General features: G+C 33.9%; 1 protein-coding gene across 1 annotated transcript in view; it reads right to left on the bottom strand.

The window, feature by feature from the left end:
- Nucleotides 1-16,045, bottom strand: part of LOC148944649 (hsp70/Hsp90 co-chaperone CNS1 homolog) — a 76,270-nt gene extending 60,225 nt beyond the window's left edge. Inside the window, exons 1-5 of the mRNA XM_089099825.1 lie at nt 16,027-16,045; nt 13,478-13,614; nt 8,457-8,574; nt 6,807-6,978; nt 2,409-2,601 (exon numbers count right to left, since the gene is read on the bottom strand). Coding sequence (XP_088955951.1) covers nt 2,409-2,601; nt 6,807-6,978; nt 8,457-8,574; nt 13,478-13,609 — 615 coding nt within the window. The 5' untranslated portion in view covers nt 13,610-13,614; nt 16,027-16,045. The remainder of the gene's footprint in view (nt 1-2,408; nt 2,602-6,806; nt 6,979-8,456; nt 8,575-13,477; nt 13,615-16,026) is intronic.
- Nucleotides 16,046-16,265: the final 220 nt, after the last annotated feature.

Here is a 16,265-nt window from a genome sequence, read left to right as displayed (position 1 = left end):
GTCAGCTATGGCCTGCTGGTAATTATCTGCAGCTTTCTCTGGGCCTTCCAGAAGGAAGGCTCTCCACTGCTGAGAAAAAAGAGTGTTTCTCAAACCGTCCCAATCGCCACTTTTGTATAGCCAGATTGTTCGCTCATGCTTTAGTGGAGGTGGAATACGTAGGTTTCCATGTTAAACGACGGCAACGTGGTCACTGGTGAAAGCGTGAGCGTCTACCTTAAAGGATTCAGGGTGATCTGTAAGGAAGAGGTCAAGACGAGATGATTCGTTTGGGCCGTGATACGTGCCAAAATCGAAAAGTTGTTCCAGCCCGTAAGAGAGAGATAGATCATACAAATCCGAACCCTCCCAATCATAATTTTTGTAGCGAAGCCACACTCTAGGACGGAAGTTAAAGTCTCCCGGGAAGATAACGACAGACTCAGTACGCTTTCCCCGAATATAATCGACGGAGGCTTCAAGGTAGCTGGTAATCTGGTAAGTTGGAGGGTTATACACGGTACCGACAATCACGGATTTATTATATACAGTATATATATACTGTATATAGATTTTATATTTTATTACAATTCTCACGGCTCCATCAACGATGAGGATATTCCGCTAGTCCTGGTAATTTCCTCATTTTATTTTCAGCTTTGATGCATTTGTTGTGCCTTCGCTTGAATTTTCAGGGATTCAAGGATTTTCAGGAATTAGCTTTGATTGGAGGCTATTCCAAGATGCTAGTCGGGTGAAGCTCATTTGATGGTATTCCTGACGGGGAATATCCTAAAATTTTGGATTCAATTTGCCTATACCTACTGCCAACTGCACCCTCTACTTTATTTTAATAAAGACAGACTTTCAAAAATCACAAAATGATTATAAACGTTAGATTATTTATTAGAAATTTTGTACCCCTTAAACTTCTGTAACCGGAGAAAGTGCTCCGGAATAAGAAAAAGGAAAATAATTCCCTTATGCCAAATATACTTAGATCCAATGTGCTTTGTAAGCACAAATTTTGAACAAAAGAAATATATTTCTCATGTGCAAATTAATCTGCAAAATGAGCAAATAATTGTGATAGTCCTGCCAGGCTGTGTTTTAACGAAATGATTGACTTTGCTCTTTCAGAAACGAACTTTTATAACTCCTCTGATGGAGTGGAACAAATATATTTGTAAAGGACCATCAAAGTTAGCCCGAGAGATTAAATAAAGTTAAAGGGTGGGGGTGGGGGGTAATTTAGGGGGGGGGGTAATTAGAAAGTAATAACTGTGATACGAGTACAAACACGACTCATTAATTAACAAAAAGTAAAAGATAAGGTATTTTCAAGTATGTATGGATATTTTTCTATTTTTACCTAAAATGGATATTTTACGATTACAATAGTGAGGATTTACTGTGATGAAAAATACTACTATTTATACACATATATATATATATATATATATATATATATATATATATATATATATATATATATATATATATATATATATATATATATATATATATATATATATATATATATATATATATATATATATATATATATATATATATATATATATATATAGTAGTATTCTTTATTAGGTTACAGTTATTGCTGCAACCATGATTTTTGGCATAATCTTTGGTTTTAACTCTCCGTCCAATAATCTCTAATACAGTTTATCTTAATGTACTAAGGAGGGGTGGAACCCCTTCATATACGAAATAATTTCTACTCGTTTTGAGTCTTAATATTGCTCCTTACTTTCAGTTGAAAAAAAATTGTTTTTTTATTTAATTTGTGTTAAGAGTTGAAAAGCAGCAATCACAATAAAGAATACTGATTAGCAAGTAGTGAATGCTGATTGATGCTGAACTTTTCTACGGATTGATTTTGCTGAAAAAGATCTTATTTCGTCAAATTATCTTCTTAGCTGTTCAAAGATAGTCTGGCATAAATAAAAAAAAAAAAAAAAAAAAAAAAAAAAAAATCGTTGGTCCAATAATTTTTAATACAGTTTATCCCCCTCCTTTCTTTGTTAACCTGATACCGATAGTGGGCTAGACGATATCCATTTGTAACGGAGGTGACTTTAAACGAGCATGATGCCCAGCTGTGGTAAAACAATTTTGTTTGAAATTAATTAAATTAATAATTTAATTCAAATTAAAGACTATGTAAATTACTTATTGATTTCTTGTAACAAAATTAATCTGAAACTTAAAAGAAAAGAAGATGAAATCTTGATTTGGCACGGCTGGAACAACGATTTTAATTATACTTAGCTAATTGGGTAAACTGTAATTTAGTTAATTTAATTAAGATTCTTTATTTCAAAGAAAAAAATTTCTTTCTATGCACATTTCAAGCTTTTCCTAAGCGACAATTATATTTTGAAATTTAGTTCGTTGTTGTTTATACCAACCTTTTCTTTGGCTAATTGCGCTCTTATTTGAATTAACCGCTCGTCTTTTTTATCCAGAATTAGCCCACGGTCACACCATTCGTTTCCTTCTTCAAAACGAGAGAGCTTTTGACAACACTGAGCAGCTCGCAAAATAGCTTTTTTGTAATCTTTATTTAGCCTTACAGCTTCTTGACAATCATTCAAAGATGATCTAAAAGAAAGAATACAACTTTTAGATTACTCTACAACAAGATTTTGCTCTGACTAGCTTTGACTTGGTCCCTTTTCCCACGAAAAGTGTATGGCAATATTCAAGTTATTTAATTTATGTTAATTGTTGGCAACGCTGATCTGCTTCCAGAATAACCAAATTTGCAGCTTTCCGACAATCATTCTTTACTATAAGAATAATATGTGACTTGCCCTCACGAGGGGTTGCTAAAAAGGGGCCCCAGATCAAAGACCAGCTCAAAACCTCCGATTTTATGGTTACGCCCCATTCCGTGAAGAGACTTTTAAGATTACGACTTCTTCCAACGTTGTCCACTCTTCCGTTTCCTTTATAACTTTAGCATTAAGTGGAAAAACATAGTATTGATATGCCGTGAGTCTTTCACCTTATTTAATCACACGATACTTTCATCTTCTACACTTACACTTAAAGGAATACCCAGACGGCTTTGATGCAAAAAGACACTCAAGGAATCAATTGCAGATGATTGAACAGTCCCGAAGAAAGCCTTCTTATCTACTTTTTATTTAGATAACTTTAGCTTTAACTAATTGATACATAAGTAATCAATCCCTTAATTTCAAGTAATTACTTAAAAACGTTAAGTATATACAATGATCAGAGGAAATTTTAAACTGCTTACTGAACACTGGAACAACAACAAATCCAATTGCAGAAAAGTCATTAGCTTAAAAACTAATAAATGGATTATGCATAGTTTACCACTTGAAGCTTTTATTTATTTGATTTTTTTTTACTGTCTATGTGCATTCTTGTGGTTTCTAGACTACTACTACTACTAAAAACTTTCTGCAGCACCAAACCACATGAGGCCAACACAGCTAAACAAGCTTCTCTCCCGTACCCAGCCCATTCATAGCCTCCCTCTTTACACCCTCCCAGGAAGTTCTCATTTCCATTAAATTTTTCCTTGTGACATTCTCCCTCCCCAACAGAGGACAAGCCAACCGGGGACACAGAATCACCTGAGGCCAACATAGCTAAGCAAGCTTCTCTCTCGTACCCAGCCCATTCACAGCCTCCCTCTTTACACCCTCCCGGAAAGTTTTCATTTCCATTAAATTTTTACTTGTGACATTCTCCCATCCCAACAAGGAACGACCCAACCGGGGACACAAAATCACCTGAGGCCAACAAAGCTACGCAAGGACCTTTCCCGTCCCAATCTATTCAGAGCCTCCCTTTTTATACCCTCCCAAGAATTTCCAATTCCCCTTAAATCCTTCCTCTGACCTCCTCCCAGCGATGACCTCTTTTACGTTCGGTCCTATATGGTTGGCCAAAAAGGCAATCCTCCTTCATCCGCAAAACGTGTCCTAGCCATCTCAATTTTTCTCTCATTATCGCCCGAGAAAGCGGGAATGAACTAAACTTTTCGTACACCTTATTGTTTAAAATACAGTCAGTCAGACTGGTATCCAAAAGAATCCGTAGATAATCCCTCTGGGAAACATCTAACAAACCCTCCTCCGTCTTTCGAAACGCCCATGTTCCATAACCATACTTGACCACTGTACGTCAGGGCTGCCGCTCGGTGAAAAGAAAATCACTAGATTTCAGTGATTCTTTAGTGACTTTCTTCAATGATCTAGCGGTTTATGTGCTGATTTATTGATTTTTTTTTTTTTTTTGCTTAGGCAATATAAAAAATCAAAAGAAACGGTGATAAATCAGAAAGGGTGGCAACCGTGTTGTACATTTCTAGATTACCCAGCATATATTTTCTCGTTTTTAGCTTTGTTGGTGTAGCTTGTTTTTCATTTCAAACAAAAAAGTGTGTACATGCACTTTTGATTTTATATAAACCGAAGAAAACTAAAACAGAACGAAAGATCAATCATCTTAACGATTTTTTTTTTCATTACAAGGATTTTTGTTTTTATTGGCCTCTTTTTATTACTTTTATTTGAAACTAAAAAATTCCGAAAATACTGCTTCAGACATTTGATGTCTCCTTGGTCAATTTATTTATGTTTGAACTGTTTATTGCAGCTTTTTGCAGACGAAAAAAAAATAGAAAAACCTACAAACTCCCCTTGACTACAAAGACAATTGCTATTTTTTAACTTTTTCTAAGGCACTGGTATCCAAACCTTATTTTTCCACGAATTTTTTCTAAGGCACTGGTTTCCAAACCTTATTTTTCCACTACTTACTTAAAAATATTTGATCATATGGCGCCTCCCTTCAATTTTACATAATACTAAAAGCACAAAAAACAATTTAAGAGATTTTTCTTTTTAAGATAAATTCATATACATATGGAAAAAACAAGTAATAATATTTTATTAGTGTCGCTTAATGCGATGAATGTGCTTGTTTATTAGCGCAAAATCTATCAAATCTTAGTGTCATCCAAACCTCAACGACTCGAAGCTCCTTTTCTACAACCAAACGAGCAGGATTGCAGGATATTCCGATTTGATTGCAGCTAGTGCAGAAAATCCTGTTTCGCGGAAATAAGATGTTGCTAACGGCAGGAATACGAGCAGGATATTCCGATTTGATTGCAGCTAGTGCAGAAAATCCTGTTTCGCGGAAATAAGATGTTGCTAACGGCAGGAATACTTTTATAGCTTTATTTGACAAAATATTATATTCACTCTTAATATCTAGCCAAAATCGAATCAGAGATACATTCTGAAACTTTTGTTTTAAAGGAGTATCACAAGATAATTCAATTAAGTTTTCTTTCTCAAAACTTGTTAATACAAATTCGTCATCTTCTTCGTCGATAAATGCATTTTGTATTCATGCATATTTTGTAAAATCGATATCATCAAAATAATTCCAAAAATGAATTAACAAACCATCCAAGTGTTCAACAAATAGATTTTCGTTTGCTTCTATATTAACTTGGGCGCATAAATTCAAAAGTGATAACATTTTCCAAATTTGTCTTCCATATCTCTATTTTCTTATAAATGCTTTCACTTTATCTTTTTGTGGGCCTTGCATCCAGTCATTCAAAACTTATAGTTTTTAATTTTTATTGGCAACTCAAGTAGGTGCATTTACATGCAACCCTGACATTCTATAATAAATTAAATGACGACTCTTTGAAAAGGCGAACTATTAAATGACGAATTTTTGTGTCAAAACCGCTACAGTCTCACGCCTTTATTTTTAGCCAAGAAAATTCCATTTTGTCGGTAAGCAGGACAAAAATACATTTTAACTTATGTGTGCCCTTGGAGGTGAAGGTGTTTAAAAAAATGTTCTAGTTCTAACTTTTATAAGAAAAATAAAATAGGTACAGAGAAGAGTTAAAAGAATATGAACAGTTTCAGTCAGTAAACATCATCCAATTTAAAAAAAAACACGTTTTTTTTAATATTCTTTATTACATCTTCATATCGTTATTATATGTCATTATCCCGTGTGTTACTTTTATTATACTAGTTTTATTGTACCCACATTTTTTTCATACCTTATTTTTACACCTGCCGTCCAACAGACTCTGCTACTAGTGCCTCCCCTTTCCCACCTTCCCAAATCAGTGAGGGTGTTACCATGAGTTTCTACGCCTCCTCCATCTTCTTTAACTATGTTGATGAAGTTTTGGTAATGACTGCTTTTGGCTTAACATACGCTCGACCCGTAATATCCTTGTAGGATTTTTCTAGAGAAGTTATAGTGAGTGCTCCCACAACTTCAATTTGCACAGCAAGGTTGTCCTGCCAAAAGTAATTTCGGAAGGTAGTTTAGGTCTTTCACCGTAATACTAAATTAATTATCTTTCATAGTTTTCTTCCATCCCTACCACTTTCAACTAGTTGCTTATTAAAATATTCTCTTTTCGCCTTTCTAAGAATTGATTGGAAGTATTTCTTGTTTAATTCATAGATTTCTGCGCCAGCTGCGCTTGATAGGCTACGGTATTTACTCCCATTATATATATAGGAGCACTCACGATAACTTCTGTACAAAAATCCTACACGGATATTGCGGGTCCAGCGTATGTTAAGCCAAGAGCAGTCATTACCAAAACTTCATCAGCCCCGTTGAAGAAGAGGGAGAGGCGTAAAAACTCCTCTCCCATTCACACTTTTAACTGCATAGTCACTGACGTAACTGGATTGCTTTGTAGATAATTTTAAACTAGATTTGTTTTTGTGAAGGAATGAATGAGTCATTTATTCAGAGAAGTATTGGATACTTACCTGTAGTTGCCAAGGTAAAAATGAGACGCTGCTCTGTTTGCATATAATATAGCATTAAGTTCTGCATCTTCACATTTCTGCTTCAAACCCTCAGTGTATTCAATAATGGCATTACGATACTTTTTAAGCTTAAATTTATAATTTCCATTTTCCTTGTATGTAGAGGCCAGTTCTGGAATTTAATAGAATGAAAAATAATAACAAATAATCATTTTATCAATAACACGTCTATCAAAAGGCTTTGGGCATAAGGAAGACCTTGGGAATAGGACACAGCTATACCCAAAACACTATAGATTTCCCTATATCAAAAACTTTCTTATACGCAAGGCCCAGGGAGTACAAACAAGAACAGAAAATATAAAAATAGACAGTAATTACATATAAAGTATCACATGTGGAAAGATCATTTTTGAAAATAAGAGAAGACGTGCCAATTATTGACTTATTAAGAAAATTTAAGGTCACGGTGAGCTGGAGAAAATACGATAGTGTTCTAGATGAAGAAAATATAGAATAGAATATACTAATTCACTAAAATAGCTGAAGCTAGCATGAGCATGTCAAAGCTAAAAAAAGACAAAGTAAAACAAGAATGAAGAAAAAACTAACAAAAAAACTACAACATCATATTTTAAAACAGCAAGTGCTTCTTCAAGGTCAAGAGATTAAAATGAATCACAAATAGAAATGTTATGTCAACAGTCAGGTCGCATGGTTCATGATTATAATAGTAACCATCTATTATACAAGGCTTCACAGTATTGTATGATGAATTTAAAATCTACTAAAACCACATTGTTTCAAAAAAGAAGCTAAATATAGAATAAAAAATGTTCAGCCTCATCCGTCGATTACTGAGAGTTTACCTAAATGAATTTGTAAGAAGAACTGGCTTAGGGCTAAAAATCGTAGCTTATCAAGCGCAGCTGGCGCAGAAATCTATGAATTTAACAAGAAATACTTCCAATCAAATCTCAGAAAGGCTAAAAGAGAATGTTTTCGTAAGCAACTAGTTGAAAGTGGTAGAGACGGAAGAAAACTATGAAAGATAATGAATTCGGTATTACGAACCAAAGACCTAAACAAACTTCTGAAATTACTTTTGGCAGGACAACCTTGCTGAGCAAATTGAAGTTGTGGGAGCACTCACAAAAACTTCTCTACAAAAATCCTGCAAGGATATTATGGGTCCAGCGTATGTTAAGCCAATAGCAGTCATTACCAAAACTTCCCTTGACATCTCAATGGTTGTCAAAAATTGAAGGGGTACATCTGCGTCCGGAATTTATTGTGTTCACACAAAAGTGGTAAAAAAAGTCTTGCCATCTGCATTACAACCACTAACAAACTTAACCAACCTATTACAGAAGGAGGTATTTTCATCACTCCTCAAGAAAGTACCTCTTCACAAACGTGATCTACATGTGTTTCAGTGCTACAGCCTTTTATAAATATCAATAAAGAAATGCTTAGGTTTCGATTATATACAAGAATAATATAGGTAAGTGTCTTAGGTCAAGGCAGCTGACAGAACAAGTAATCAAGGGGTTTAAAGACATGGCATAATTTACTGGGTTGAATCGAATTCTAAACTGCCACACCAGCGTTCATTTATAAATGCTATTGTGACAATAGATAGTTACATACCTTCAGGGGTGTTATCACTAGTATCATACTTAAGTTGCTGAATTGCTTCAAGAAATGGTGGAAGTGCTTCACCCTCTTCCGGCTGTTTGGTCATAAAAATTGGGTGTTCTTCCATCTCCTATAATCAAACTAAAACTTGTGACATGTCTAACTGACCTTATTCGAGTTCAGGAGCAACATTTACCACATGGATCAGCTCCTGTTAGTACCCTACTTTTATTCGTATTTCAGGTTTATATGTAAATTGCTCTCCCAAAACAATTGGAACAATTAGACCCCTCCCAAAACATTAAGACCCCTCCTCTTGAACAAAACAAACTCCTGTAAGACTTCTATGCTGCCATTCTTCAAAACGTGAACCCATGACTAGGAATAATAGTAATTTTAAGTACTAAAAAGATGCTATAGAGCTCAAACATGAAAGGTAAAATCGTACAAACGCTTCCCTAATACATAATACAAAAAGTTGTATTTTTAGGCAATCATTTTTCGGGGGATGGGATGGGGGTAATGTTCTTATAGGTATAATGAAAACCAATATGACCAGTATTACGATTGGAATTCACCCATTTTTTTCCTTATAACAATTTTAGGGAGTAAAAATATACCAAATGCGCCTAGCGGCATAAGTGCCTTATAACACTAGGGCGCTAAAAACATGGGGCCTCATGTACCGCTATTTATTCAATTACCTAGATTTTTCCCCTTGAATCGTGTTTGTTGAGCCTCCTTATGAAGACATGAACAGATGGGTTTTTAGGGAAAACGTCTCTTGACAGACAATTCTAAATAGGGGTGCAGCATCACACTGTTCTTCGAGTACATAATGAATAACTGTTACAACCATGTTTTTTATTTTATCTTACAAGAAGTCTTGGAATATACTGGCTTATTTTAAAGTGAATATTTTTAAATATAAAAGTTAAGTATTCAAAATAGATAGTGAAGGTTGCAAAAAAAAATTACTGAAGACCCTTGAGAATTTTTCTGAATTCAGAACACTCTAAAGAGCAAACTATCCTTGTTAAATCCAAAGGCTGTATCTGACTTGTTTAAATAAAAAAAAACAAACAAAAAAACCACTAAAAACAATCGATAAAAATTAAACTAACCAAGTACAAGAATTGGGTATTTTAACTGTTTATTCAATGTCAGTTATCAGCTGAAGATACAAAAAAAACAAAAAAAAACTTAAGAGCCTTGAGAATTTTTCTGAATTCAGAACATTCTGAAGAGCAAATAGTCGTTGATGCACCCAAAGATCATATATGAAATTTTCACATTTCTGAGGTGATTGCCAAAAACTGTTTCTAAGCTGTCCTCAAACAGAGGATCAGCAGGGTAATTCAGACCAAGAGGAATAAGGTGTGACTGAACATACATTCACCTGCTGATTTTCTCTTTGAGAGGAGCTCAGATGACAGTTTTTGGTAATTATTTTAGAAGTTTGAAGATTTCATACACGATCTTTCTGCGTAACAGCAATGATGTGTTGATAAAATTAACTCAGAAACCTTAGATACAAGAACTGAAAATTCTCAAAAAAGGCTAATGCATAATTTTAACTAGCAGTTCTGATAAAAAAAAAAGGCATTGGTTGACTGATTTAGTGTGAATTTAATGGTAAGCCCAAAGAGTATGGGTAACTTATAAGAATGGGGAAGGGCACTAGTGTCGAACGAAAAAAACTATCAACGCCATCTAGCATTTGGTGGTAATTGCCAGTTTTTTCAAGCTGCGTAATCGTTTTTTTTTGCCAGGAACTTAAATCAACCACTTATTACTAAACAAAACTCAGCAAATACACTTATTAAATTAATTATTTTATTATTACACTGAAAAAAAAAAATGTCACCAAACCCTAGATGTTGCTGATTTTTTTGTGTCGACACTACCACTCTTATGACCAGTTTCAACTCTTATAAGCTACCTATGCTCTTTAAGTAGGCCTAATATTAACATTTTATCTAAACAAAACTAAATACTGGCTCGTTTTTGACGACGCAGATAGAATACACAAAGCTAAGAAAACAAGAGAAAGGGGGGAAACAATTAGTGGCACTGACTAGGGAGGGAGGCTCAGTAGACAGTTTTCGGCATTTATTTCAGAAGTTTGAAAATTTCATAGACAACTTTAAGGAGTGACAGCGATGACTTCATGCACAAAATAAAGTAAGAATCCGAACACAAAAACTTTAGAAAAAATGTCACTATCTAAAAGCACTCTCTTGCATTTTTGTCTAGCCAAAATAACGCTTTGCTTATAATTTAACTAATTTATTGCCAGTGATTTAACGTCACCAGACCAGCATTCAGGTTGCATGAATAGAAAAGGGGTTATGTGACATCTTAGTGTATATCCTATATACATAGCCCATTGTCTTAAACTATGACAGTTCTACTGATTAATCCAACCCATCTTTTTGTGTTCTATTTGATCCTCAAGATGTTTAAAGGTTTCTGTTTGTTCCTAAGTGTGTGATATTCTTTTTTTCACTAGATTAAATAGTTCAGAAATGGAGCTTTTTTTATATCAAAATTGTTTTGCTATATTTAGGAATCCTCAAACATTTTTGTTGCACAAAAACTTCATCCTTAAGAACAGCAAAAAAAATGGAAGTCATTGGTCAGTTTTTAAGCTTTACCACAGCGGATTTGGCAATAGAACCAGGCATATTTGTTTTGAAACCTCGAGGGAACAGGCAAGATTCGGTTACAGGAGAAGGTGGCTTGTAGTCCAAATTGACTCAGGTCTTGCTGGCAGTTATATTTAACTCAAGTTTCATTGGAACCTTTTTTGGTACCAGTTAGTATTTTGCTTTCCACCCCTGTCTATTTTTTATTGGGGGAGGGTAGAAATTCTCTTGTTTTCCCCAAATTCTGGCCTTTGATTGGCTAATCAGTTGAGCACATCTAAATTCAAGATTTGAATAGCCTAAATATGAAATTTTCTGAATGCAACGTATGGAAAGGTATACACATAAGATTTGTTGTATCAACAGCAAATCTTTTTAGTAAAATATATCTTTAGAAATTGTTCTTTATCTTAGTGTAAACAATTTATCTAATTAACTGACTTTAGCTTGAAATGAATAAAAACTATTCCATATTTGAACAATTTTGTGGGTGAACCAATTCTAATTTTATCAAAAGAATAAGCATCCAGAATAGCACCAACAATTTCAAAAGCTATAGCCCCAACGTCACCTGTTTCCTGAATCCTCAAATGTGTTCCACCTATGATAACATGTAAAAAATATGGTAAAGCAAAATAAAAAACAAAACAGCCTATCTATCATCTAGTGTCTACTAAACTGACAAAACAGTGATAAAAGCAAAGGAAGAAAAAGTAGAGTGAAAAGAATAGTGCTTGACTAACTTTTATTGCTCATTTAGTAAAAACATAGTCACTTACAAATATTTATAAAAAAATTTTGGAATACAAATATGTATCTGATGTCACTACTGCACAAGACTGTTGAAAGGGAATGGGCCACATCCTTTGGGCCTAAGCCTCATAGGGGCCCAGTGCAAGATACTTTTTTTCAAAATGTTTCATGATTTCTCTCTTCCTCAGAATATTAAACTGAACATCAAAAGGGATCTGCTTTCGAAGCACTTGAAGACATTTATGCTATAGCTTAGAGCCTAAAAATATAATATTACTCCTTACTTTCAGCTGAAAAAAACTTGATTTAACTTTGTATCATTTTTCCAATCATGCCCAGACCTAACCAGGCTATGATGTGGGGTAAGGGCCCATAAATCCTAATTTCTTATGCAGGAAAGGGTTGGGGGAAATGTTGAATTGATGACAACGAGGACGATGTGCAGTGTAGGCTCTCAAAGGCCAGCTGCAGCTAGATATCAGCTAAAAAAAGGGAGGGTATAAATTATGGGCATAATCAAACCCAAAAGTAAAGTAATTTCAGTAAGCTATACCTAGTTTTAGATTCTCAGTTTTCTCAACAGCACTTATTATATCAATCTTGAAACTTTGTACATTTATACATTTCTTAAAGCAGATATGCTATAATTAGTACATATATTTATTGTGACAACATTGGCAATAGTCAAAAAGCCCAGTTGGATTTTTTTCTCTGTTCTTTCTTTTAACATTGAGAAATGGGCATTTTCACATCTTACACCATACAACCTTTGGGTCCCATAGTAGATTTGACAAAATATAACTATGTTTAACTATGTATAACAGAGATATCAGAAATCATATAATACTGTAAAAAAAATAGTTAGTAGACAACAAAATATGCAGTAGTTGTCACAGCTAGGGCCCAACTGATATGGATTTTTGGTGTCTGATACTGATATATCAGTATTGTACCAATACAATACCAATATAATTTGCTGATAAATTCCCCTTTGGAAAAAAAAGTAAAGTTTAAACCCCCATTCTCTGCCCATATTCAAACTCACATGTGTCTCCTGGGTCTATTACATACCAAAGAACAGCCTCTTTGGATCTTTCACCCATGCAAGTGAACATTCATTAAACAAAATGCATGATTTATTGTATTCTTTTTAGTTGTTTTGGTAGAGGATGTATGTTCTTGGAGCCACCATAAATTTAGAACATTGCTGTAACAAGTGTATATTGACAAGTATTGACAACAAATATGCTTTGACTTCATTTGACTCACCTTTGCTGCTCTCTCCATCATGGTCAGACTTAGCTGGTGGCTCCACCCCCAAGGACTGGGGGTGGAGTAATAACAAAATGTAGCTTGGGCATGAAAAATGAGTACTTCAAATCTTTTATCACCCTCTAATTTAGAAAACTTGGTTTATGTAAATAGGAGGTTCCCCAAAAATTGTATACATATTTTATTAGCTAATAGACATCACAAAAACAAGAGTTTATTGTCTATATACACCATAATATCATCTATATGCAATATACACACCCTGTATATAAGTTACATAGCATATTCAATTTTCTTTTAACACAACATAGCTCTGAGACCTTAAATCACTAAACTATAATCAAAAGGAAAAGACTTTACCTTTAGCAATGTTTCTGGATCCCTTGTTTCAGGAGGCCTATAAGGTTTTGATGGCAAACTGTCTATATATTCATCTAATTCTCTATCTAGCCTCTGTGCCAGTGTCTCAATTTCTTCTTTAGGTTGATTCATCTCAGCTTAAATACAAAGCAGTATTATTTCCCAGAATACAGATGGGGGAGTTGCATATTAAATAAATTATTATATGAATAATTTTTTAATTATATTTTAAGAAAAGGATGTGAAAATTTATGTTTTTTATGAAAATAAAACATGCTTGTTAGAATCATTAGATCTCTTGATTATACCTATAGGTACATGAAATAAATATTATATGGGGGGGGGGAATGGGGGGAATTCAAAGAGCTTTTTTTAGAGAAGAGGCATCTTAAGTAGAAAAAAATGCATTCATGCAACTATTTTCCATTTTTTTTTAGGGAATCCTACCCACCAGCTTTGACAGGTAGGGGCCAGGCTCCCCTTCCCATCCAGTGTGCAAGTATAACTGCAATAATAAACATACAGGTTTAACTTTTAGATGGGTTATCAGAAGGACATTTCAAGGGGATGAGGGTTGAAATATTGATAATGAGCCTCTTTCTACCTCAATTCTTGTAAATATCTCTGGGATTGTTCTTTATAGTTCAAACTAATCTTGAAGAAATTATTACCTGTCCCTCCCCCTCCAGCATAAAGGTAGCATTGCACTGTGATTGGACACTTGAAGTGGTTCCCTACTTTTTTTTTTTATAAACATGGCATTTTTAACATAATTTCCTCATTTTTCAAGCACACAGCTATGCTAATTATTCCCCATGTTCAGTAAGCTTATTGTAATTAATTTTGGTAGCACTTGGTGCTCAACAGGCAATTACAATCATTGAGTTGCATTCAATTACTGATAGCTATTAAATTAATTAAGTATTTATTGTGAGTCAGAGCTAAATAGGCTGCAATTACCTCTTTTCTAGATAGAAAATTGTTGATGTATTTATCTGTTAGGATAAATTAAAATAGAATATATCTATACACTACAATAGCTGGAGCTAACATGAGCATGTCATGATACAAAAAAGGATCAAAAACAAAAAACAAATAAATAGTAAAACAAAAATATTAAAGCAGCATGTGTTGCTTCAGGTTCAATAAATTAAGATGAGTCATAAACAAAATTAATATAAAATCAATATATGTCAAGAGTCACTTTTCATGGTTAAAATAGGGACCACTTATACAAAATATATCAGAATATTAAAAATATAAATGGTTGGTGTATTCAAAAGCACTCACAAGCAAATACCAGAAATAAACTGTATCAAACATTAAATATTTGTCAAGGTAATATTATTGAAATACCAATGATAAAATTTTTTTAAATGAGTTAAAAGTGGGATAAGAGTCCAAGTACTCAGACAGCACTTTATCTTGGACAGATTTACATTTCTGGAAGTTCTTTAATGTGAGTTATATTCATTTGTTGTTGTATTTTCTTTTTTTGTCATTATCTTTAGATGATTTAATTTAAAAAAAAAACATTCATTTTACCTTCATTTTTTTCTGTTGAATAAAGTAAATATACCACTTGATGCCTTTTTTATGCTCTTTCCAAATATAAAAATCATTTTTGTCAGAAATTAATATTACCAGTATATATACCAATTAAGGGTATATATTTTCACATTAGGGGTGGGGGGTTAAATTATATTTCTGATGTAAATGAGAGGTAAGTTTAAACTTTAACCCCCCCCCCCCGAATGTGCAAATATATACCCTGAATTGGTATATATAGGGGTTAGGGGTAAAATTCATTTATGACAAAAATTATTATTACATTTGGAAAGAGCATAAAAAAGGCATTGAGTAGCATGCTTACTTTATTTGTAAGTCAATAATATAAACTATGAAAAATTTACCAAATATATAGGCCTAGCCTAAATTAAACATTGTCTATGCATTATACCAATGCATCAATTTTATTTCAACCTGTGCACCAGCAGATTGAATCAATCTGACAAAACTAAGAAATGAAAACACATGGGAAATATAGGCTATAACTTGGGCTAGCCTATCCTATATTTGCACATTAAGGGGGGTGGGGATAAAGTAAAAAGGAAGAGCTTTCAAAATGTTTAAACTGCAATTTTAAGCATATTATGAAGTAGGCATATAGCCTAAAGCTATATATGGAACCATTAGGGGAAGGATGAGGCAAGCTTTTTAGAAGGTAGGCTAGTGAGTGGATAGGCTAGATTTGAAAGTGTTGATTGAGGACTGAATTGAGTTGTTATTTTGTCACTTTGGCGTAATAATAAGAAAAGAAATTATTCTCTGATGTGTCTGTCTACCTAGCTCTCAATTCAGCAAAAGAAAATAGGCCTAACATCAAAATTAGCCTAGCCCTAACCTTAGCCCAATTTATGCTCTTGCTCCCTTTCCGGGAGTTCCATTAAATTATCACATCTAGTATTATATACTAGGTAATTGGCTTTTCATACTCAAAAACCTTTGACTAAGATTTTGACCTTTGCAATCTTTGCGAAAAAAATTACCTGTCTTGTCAATGATTCTCCACGTTCTGTAGATTTAAATTTCATTCTATGATTGCCGCACATTTTACGGAAAAATTACAATGAAACAAAATCGGGTTTCAGCACAACTCGAAAGCGATAACCACAGACAAGAGGTATGTAATATTATAATACTTCTTGTCTGTGGCGATAACTGAGTGAAAGAAGTCTATGGCCTTTTGCCAAAAGGTGCTAAGTCAATTTTTTAGAAAAAAGAAGTT

Source organism: Artemia sp. Qi Xiang Cuo, chromosome 14, assembly GCF_049724085.1.
Source record: "Artemia sp. Qi Xiang Cuo chromosome 14, ASM4972408v1, whole genome shotgun sequence".
Lineage (NCBI taxonomy): Eukaryota > Metazoa > Arthropoda > Branchiopoda > Anostraca > Artemiidae > Artemia > Artemia sp. Qi Xiang Cuo.
The sequence above is the reverse complement of the archived record's forward strand: the minus strand, read 5'-3'. Positions and strand labels throughout refer to the sequence as shown.